General features: G+C 42.1%; 1 protein-coding gene across 1 annotated transcript in view; it reads right to left on the bottom strand.

Moving 5' to 3' along the window:
• Window positions 1-5233: 5233 nt before the first annotated feature.
• KCNN4 (potassium calcium-activated channel subfamily N member 4) overlaps window positions 5234-8905 on the bottom strand; it is a 53466-nt gene continuing 49794 nt past the window's right edge. Inside the window, exons 7-8 of the mRNA XM_018554632.1 lie at window positions 7623-7692; window positions 5234-5734 (exon numbers count right to left, since the gene is read on the bottom strand). Of these exons, the coding sequence (XP_018410134.1) occupies window positions 5588-5734; window positions 7623-7692 (217 nt within the window). The 3' untranslated portion in view covers window positions 5234-5587. The remainder of the gene's footprint in view (window positions 5735-7622; window positions 7693-8905) is intronic.

Genomic DNA, 8905 nt, shown 5'->3' with positions numbered 1-8905 from the left:
TTGCCTTCCGCCTTGCACAGTTGTACCGTCTCCTCTCATGGACTGAAATGGCTTCCTCTGATTTCACTGCACACTGTAAGCTTCTCACAATGTGCATAAGAAGCTGCAGCAAGTCAGAGCCTGCCTCATTTCCTTGCTGGAGGACATCCAACATCTAGCCTTTGCCTCCTTGTTGTCCCTGGCCCGCCCCCTACCATTTATTGGATTTCAGTTCTTTTAATCATGAAGGCTCAACATCACATAATGGCGTTACCTATGGCAGTTTGCATGTAGGTTCAGCCTGCTTAGGAACACCCACTCCTCTAGAGTGACATCCACCCATTAAACCATTTTGATATTTGCATAACTCCTCCCAAGAGCCAGCCCTCTGTTTGCAACAGATTTAAGGGCTTTTAAGATGAGTACCAAGGCAGTGATGGTCGCATCGGCCTAACATAAGGTATGTAATGAGAATGGAAAGGTTTTATTAAATTTTATTAGCATGTTGATGAGGAGGGAAGTAAAGGAAAATACAGTGAGGAAAATAATTTTAAGAAATTAAAGGTCTATATTTTTTATCATTGGTGTGTTTTAAATGATAGAGACAGCAGACACCAGAATATCAAGCAAAAATCCAGAAAAACACATAGTTACATAGTATTTGAGGTTGAATAAAGACATAAGTCCATCAAGTCCAACCTATTGTGTGTGTGCGTATAGGTCAATGAGTGTTCTCATTCTTAAGAGTACCTGTACCCTTGTACATTACGGTCTCTCAGGAAGTCGTTCAAAAGCTTCTTGAATGATTCCAGACTATTCGCGGAAATCACTGCTTGAGGCAGCGAGTTCCAGACCTTAACCGTGCGAACTCAGAAGAACCCCCGTCGCCCCTTGCGTTTGAATTTTTTTTCTACCAGTTTTAGGTGGTGGCCTCTAGTCTTTGTTACGGAATTAATCTTAAAGAGTTTGTTGCTAATGTTGCTATGACTATTGAACATTTTGTACATGAAAATCATGTCCCCCCTTAATCTCCTTCCAACGTAAACCTGTTTAAATTTAGTAGCCTTGTCTCATAGTTCTGGTCCTCCATCCCCTTGATGAGTTTGGTCGCCCCCCCGCTGGACTCTCTCCAGTTCAAGGACATCCTTTCTGTGTACCGGTGCCCAAAACATAGTTACATAGTTACATAGTATTTGAGGTTGAATAAAGACACGAGTCCAACCTATTGTGTGTATGCATTTATGAGCTGATGTGTGCATGTGTACGAGTCCATGTGTGATTTTTCTCTTAGCTATACCTGTACCCCTGTATGTTATGCTCTCCCAGGAACTCGTCCAGGAGTCTCTTGAATGATTCCACACTCTTAGCTGAAATCACTTCCTGTGGCAGCGAGTTCCAAACCTTAACCACTCTAACTGTGAAGAACCCCTTGCGCCCTGTGTGGTGAAATTTTTTTCCCACAAATTTTAGCTTGTGCCCTCTTTGTTACAGAGCTGTTATGCATGTTAGACTAACTGGTCTATAGTTCTCCGGTTGGCATTTTGACCCTTTTTTGAATATAGGTACCACATTAGCCTTTCGCCAATCTCCTGGCACTAGCCATTACGGGTTCCTTAAAAATGAGGAACAATGGTCTTGTTATCTCCTTGTTCAATTCTTTGAGTACCTTGGAGTGTAGATTATCAGGTCCTAATGCTTTATTTGCATTTAGTAATTTAAGCCTATGTTGTATCCCCGATTCAGTCAACCATTCCGGTGTATTTCCTGTTAAATTGTGTTTTATCTTGTACATTAAACCCGTCTGTTTCCTTGGTGAATACCGACCAAAGTATTTAGCGCCTCGGCCCTCTCCCTGTCGCTTGTGAGTAGCGACCCATTTATGTCCTTTATTGGGCCTATCTGTTCCTTTCTCCCCTTTTTACTATTTATGTACTTTTTACTATTGCACCGCGTACTCCAGGTGGGGCCGAACCATTGATGTGTAAAGTGGCAAAATTATAGACCTATCCCTCACATGATATAAATGTTATAAATTGAGTTGCAGTTCAGTGATCCCCAAACAAAACCCTTGTTGGCAAGCAGAGAGGTAAGACGTTTCTTGTAGTTGGTTACCAGGTGTGCACACATCTCAGGAGGGATTTTGGTCCACTCTTCTTTACAGGTCTTCTCTAAATCCTTAAGGTTTTTTGCCAGATAGGCACAAATTCCCACAGACACCCTCTGGAATCTTCTGGAAAGCCTTCCAATAGAGTGGAGGTTGTTATAGTTGTTATAGCGGGGCAACTTCATAGTAATGGCCATGACTTTGGAATGGGATGTCCAACAAGCTCATATAATTTTGTGTCCCTGTTAAAATAAAAACGAGGAACCTTGTTAACTGAATACAGATGTTTTTGTAAAAAGTGCAGAGGGTGCTTTAAAGGTGATTAGGGCTGAAAGGGAAGAATAAAATGTGCAAGCTGATATTGATGATATCAGTTTTAAGGGGGGCGGATCCATGATTGTTTTCTGACAGGTGTGTGATCAGTCATAGACCTGGTGATCCATATTTTCAGACTTTGGTGGTTGCAAGCTTTTGTCAACACAGTAACTTGCAAGATAGTGATGCCAGGACATGGGTGACAGACCTGGAGACTGTACCTTCAAAAACTAAGTTGGCAATGGCAGCTATCATTGTTGCAGATTAGGCTTCAAGCCACCTTGCTTGCATGATACTTTTGCAGAACTAGGAGATGGTAATGACTATACAGCACATATCACAATCAAATAGTACAACCTTTTGTCAAAATCATGAGGACCTTCTTAAATAGTCTATTCTAGTTTGTATTCAAATATACTGTCCCTTTGCCTCATTGTTACTGGTAGATCTAAAGGAGATTGCACAATCAAATCGTATGATAAGCTGTAGTTATTTGAGAATGTGTGACCTGCATTATCCTTATTAGCTGTAACCAACCAGGACCCACCTACCTGGTACAGGGACCTGCAACATGATACAGAAGAAAAGATGGCAGCTTAGAGGATACCACCCCCTACTAAAGCTTCCCATGATGAGCAAAATCATCATGACTGAACATAGGAAGCGCTTGCAGGGGCTCAAAAAAAGCAAAGCAATAAAGGTCCCATCAGGCGGCTAAATTGGTCTCCGAAGCCTCTTCTCCCCCCTGGCGCCCTGGTGGTCTAAGGACTTATCACGTCTGATGTAGATCCATTGACTTGCGTTAGACATGAGGATGCTGAGGGCCAGCAGAGGGAGAAAGAAGTGAGCACTTACTGCCGTGGGACTGAGTATCAGGTGAGTATATCTTCTTTACGTGAGCCCCCCATAGACAAAACAAGCACTTAACACTTGTAGTACGGGGGTAGCCCCACTGCAAGGGTAAGTTGTTTTTTTTTTTAAAGTTCTGAGTTCTTTCACTTTTCCTGTAACAGGTTTTGTTGCACACACACCTCTGAAATATCCATATTTGTCCAATAATGTTACAAGAGACCATGTTCACCAACATAAGTGTTTGGGAATGGGCAGTGCCATGCTGGTACAAAAAGTTGAAATATGCATCTTTTTGGGAATCTTAGCATTTTTTGGAGGACAACCCCTAATTATGAACCATTAAAATGCTGAGTGTGACTTTCCCAGGCTTCATTTAAAGCTTATCTAAACCCACAATGTTTTTATTTTTTTGGGATATAGTAGGACCCCTGGCAGGCTTTTTTTCTGTCAATGCCCCTCCTTGGACACAGATGCCACTTTTTGACTCATAAACACAAAATAAGAAAAATACCTTGCACAATTGTGTCCCTATTAGAAGATTTGTCCTCTATTCCTGTTTTGGTACCAATTCAACGTGTAGTTTTTTTCCTCACTTTCACTTCGAGAGACAATGTATGTTGGTCGTCTATTCCAGAGAAAATAGTTACCAGGACACATAGAGAGTGTGAATCCACCCAACAAGAAATTAATATCTCACAAAGTTTCTAGACCAGTGCGACCCCCCCAAAAAAATTAAATCAATAAAAAAATTCAATTGGATAAATAAAAAAATGTCCTTTTCGGTTCAGATCGTTAGTCATTTTTTGTTTTTTCCGTTCCGATCGATCCAAATGTTTTGTTTTCGGTTTGGATCAATTCGGATGAGGTTCTTTATTTAAAAAAAAACATTATTTTTTTTCTTTTTTGGGGGGGGGGGGGTTTTGGTCATTTTAGTTATCTACTGGTCATGTTGGTCTGTACTGGTCATTTTAGTCTCTACTGGTCATCTTAGTCCATACTGCTCCTCTAACTCTGTATTGGTTATCTTGGTCTGTACTGGTTATCTTGGTCTGTACTGGTCATTTTAGTCTCTACTGGTCATTTTACTCTCTGCTGGTCCTCTTACTTCATACTGGTCATTTTAGTATCTACTGGTCATCGTAGTCCTTACTGGTCCTCTAACTCCGTATTGGTTATCTGGTCTGTACTGGTCATTTTAGTCTCTACTGGTCATCTTAGTCTGTACTGGTCATTTTAGTCTCTACTGGTCATCCTAGTCTCTACTGGTCATTTTACTCTCTGCTGGTCCTCTTAGTTCATACTGGTCATTTTAGTATCTACTGGTCATCGTAGTCCTTACTGGTCCTCTAACTCCGTATTGGTTATCTTAGTCCATACTGGTCATTTTAGTCTCTACTGGTCATCTTAGTCCATACTAGTTATCTTAGTCTATACTGCTCCTCTTACTCCATATTGGCTATCTTAGTCTGTACGGGTCATTTTAGTATCTATTGGTCCTCTTATTTTGTACTAGTCATCTTAGTCCATACTGGTCATTTTAGTCCGTACTGGTCATCATAGTCCTTACTGGTCATAAGAATTGGATATTTAAAAATTTGAACAAAATTCAGAAAAAAATTTGGATCCATGTGAAATGGGATGCAGTTGAATTCCGAAATTTGTATTCATCTGAAATTCCAGATGCATTTGAATTTGGAAATTCAAATGTATCCGAAATTCAGATACATTCGAATTTAGCAATTTGAATGCATCCAAATGTCCAAAATGTAAAGAAATTTGTCTGAATTTCAATTCGGAATAAAACTAAACTTACATGTATAGTATATGGCCTGCTGCTGGTCTGTAGCAGAGGACCTGCCAAACCTAAAAGTAGCCCAATTTAATCACTCAAGATGTCTGTGATTATATACATACAGAAGACATGGACTCAAGGGTCCACCAGAAGGAACATAGCGTGCTCAGTCATCTCTAAGGCACAAGGTCAGGACACAGAAAGTGCTTGCTGTACTGCATATCATTTTATGTTCATCTCATATCTACATCATAAATCTCCCATTTTTAAATACATTTATTCCACCTCACGATGGATGTGTCAGTTTATCCTTTAAGCGTCCCATGAGAATCATTAGTCCACAAGTGCTCTTTATTCCAAAGAGTAAGGCAGTTTGGAAGTGGTCGTCTAGTAAGTTCATCTAAGTTCATCAGTCTATTGATGTTCTAAAAGCAGCCAGATTGTCATTGTTGTGTCCCACCACCCTTCCGACAACGAAGGGGGGCAGTACAGTGGAAGACAATTCTCCAGTGGTAAACAAAGTCCAGGAAGGGGGACATCTTGTGTCAGTGAGATATCTGAGGGGATTCCAGGGCTGTCATGATAAGACGGCTCAGGTCGTCCAGCTTCTTGTCCAGTTGGTCGATCCTCTTCTCCAAGTCTTGGTGGGAAGAGGTGAAGTTGTAATCCAGGTCAGTCATGATCATTTGCATCTGAAAAACAAGTGAACGATATATTGACCGAACATTCTAAGATGTAATTCTTGGTAGGGGCAGATCACTGTGTGTAAGTAAGTGAACCACGCAAAGTGTTTCATGGTGCTACCATGGCTGGTGGTCAAGGTGGCTGCTCCCAAAGGACGTGGAGTAGTTTAATGGTACACAGCTTTCAGCAGAACTTCCTTCTTAATGTGTCACTAACCGTGGGTCCCATTCTGATTGATGTTTGATTGGTGAAATATCTCCATTCAGGGCCACCACCCCAACATGGAGCAAATGCCCTTCTGTCCCTCAACTCACTCCTGACCTGTCTGTGTTGCTCCATGACAACAAATCAGATTCAAGCTTTTGGATGCCAACAATTTAATTTTTTTTGGTATTTATTAACTGTTTCTATTAAGGGTGAACCAATACCGATACTACCGTAATATCGGTATCGAGTATTTGGGCGAGTACTAATACCAGCCCAAATGCTCTAATGCCTAGCCCGATACTTTCGGGAAACAGCCTGATACCGGAAGCTTGGGTATCGGGCTAGGCATCGGAGCATTTGGGCGAGTACAAGTACTCGCCCAAATACTCGGCATCGGCACCAATACCGATACTAGTATCGGTGCATCCCTAAAAGTAAACATGGAGCCGGCCAATCAGGAAGCCGGGCGCCGTGTAATTACGCGGCGCCCGGCTATCTGATTGGCCGGGAAGCTGGCTTCATGCTCATTATTCACCTCATGACGAGGGAGCATGTGTGATACTCGTATCACCCCTCGGCCGGGACAACGAGCCGTACGCGCCACTGCGCAGGCGCGCCGCGAGACTCCTCCCACTCACGTACGGGGTCCGTCGGTGGCAATGCGCAGGCGCGCAGCGAGACTCCGCCCACTCACTCGAGTAGTCGGCATAAAGCCGCGGTCCACCGTTTGATCGGCGTCCCACTATTGTTGAAGCAGGACGCTGATCAAACCAGCAGCCCTGCTACTCCAGGAACCCATCACTGAAGGAGAGTTGCTGCGGATATCCTCTCCATTCTTTCCAGAGCCACAAACAGCAAGTATTGCTACCATAGCCATAAAGCTATGGTAGGGAGATCTCCATAGCACTTCCTATACTCATATTCAAGTATCTGCTTTACTGCAACTTAACCTTCCGCATAGCCATATGCCTAATCAACTGTCTGCTTGGTAATCAGTTACACTGCATCATAGCTATACGCCTATCTATTCTGTCTGCCTTGTTACAAGTGAACATCATATATCTATGGACTCAAGCTAGTTGCTAAACTGACCCAGAAACTACCCACCTGCTTCACCCTGAATACCTACCTTACCGGTGAAGTGCAGGCTTAGATGTGCTAAACGGGGTGTGATGTGAAGCAGCTCTCTCCAAGCCTTATCAATATCCTGGGCATCGGAGGTAGAGCTGCGATCTGATACCCGTTCTAAAGCCAAATCCACAGCTGCGGTCCAAGGACCTTGTTAACCCCTGGGGGGTGTATTACAGCATGGAGCCGACTTCCCGGCCAATCAGAAAGCCTGGCGCCGCGTCATTACACGGCGCCTGGCTTCCTGATTGGCCAGAAAGCCGTCTCCATGCTTTCTTGTCACCTTGTGATGAGAAGCATGGGGACGGCTTCCCTGCTAATCAGGAAGCCGGGTGGTGAGTCATTACACGCCGCCTGGCTTCCTGAATGGGACTTCCGGTATCGGTATTCGGTATAGGCGAGTACTGGAAAAAAAATATTGGTACTCGTACTCGATACCAAAATACCGGTTTCGGTGCAACCCTAGTTTCTATGACACCATTATATATGTAGTTAATGGAAGCGTGTCAGATTCATCACAAGACAATACATTTTGTATCAGTTCCCACTTCATAATCTTACCTTAGAGATATCCACCATGGCATTCACCTGATCTTTTAGGTTTTTATGTTTTATCCTCCTATGGCGAAATCTGTCAGAAAAAGCAAAAGACATTTTCATCCCAATGTACCTACAGTGTAGCAAGAATATTGGGACTACAACAGGAATGGTGACGAGGAAAAGATGGAAGACATTTAAACCCTTTCACGTTCGGAGGCTATTGATGCGAAATGCTCAGATCAAAATTTTGCAGCATCAGCAAGCGTCAGTTAAGTTGATAATAACTCCATGAGTAATTGGCATACCTAAATTATGTGCACACTCTTTATGGGCAAATAAGGATTTTATTTGTTTTGTTTTTTTTAAATCAAAAACCTTGATCTCTTTTTTTATTATATGCTGACAAAATGAAAAAAAGTATACTTCAAAAAAAAAAAAAACCCTTTTTTTGCATTTGTTTTTTTAAATGAATTTTAATCTTATCATTGTATCAGATAATTACAGTATTAAACAAAGCACACTGCCATCTACAGGATGCAGTGGCCCCTGCAAGCTGAATTTTTTTTTTTGTTGAATGAAGACTTCAGCTTGCCATGGTGTTATTATGCTATTGCTAACATAGTGATCACATGGTTTGGTCCCCATTCAGAGTTGGTTCCCAATCCTGAATGAGGACCAAAGCTGCAGTGACGGCTTTGTTTAACAGCTAGCAGTGACTCAAAGTATTGGTTGGTAGCTGTAAAAGGGATGACCTAGATTAATATATCTGCAGGATGGAGCATGGTGCGGAGGAACTTTATCTATACATAGGGGTTTATTTAAAAACAATTTGCAGGGCCCTTCACAACTGTGAACATTTGTTTTTGGCAAATATTGACAAAAAAAAATATTCTTAATATGTTTTGTTTCCCAGTGTGAATGTAGTAGGTATTTTATGGCCACTAGGTGGAGCTTTTCCCAGTTTGAATGCAGTGTTGTAAGAATGCATTATTGCCACTAGATGGTGCTGAACAGCATAGGAAATAAGTATTTAAATAAATAGACCCCATAGAGTGCGGGAAGGAAGACAATCTAATGTGTGTGTCTGTATATATTGGTTACTACTTGATACCAGCAGATGGAGCTCTACGCACATATAAATACCAGCTGAAGTTTTAGACAGCAGCCAAAATAATAGTCAGAGGAGGTCATCCCGCTCGCTAACAGAGACAGCGCTATCTTAATTAGTAAATTAATGCCATGCCATGGAGAGTATAGGCAGTGCTGGGCTTTGTATTTATTATGCCCATGCTTTGCAAGAACAG

The sequence above is a fragment of the Nanorana parkeri genome, unplaced genomic scaffold (assembly GCF_000935625.1).
Source record: "Nanorana parkeri isolate BGI_ZX_2015 unplaced genomic scaffold, ASM93562v1 scaffold166, whole genome shotgun sequence".
Lineage (NCBI taxonomy): Eukaryota > Metazoa > Chordata > Amphibia > Anura > Dicroglossidae > Nanorana > Nanorana parkeri.
The sequence above is the reverse complement of the archived record's forward strand: the minus strand, read 5'-3'. Positions and strand labels throughout refer to the sequence as shown.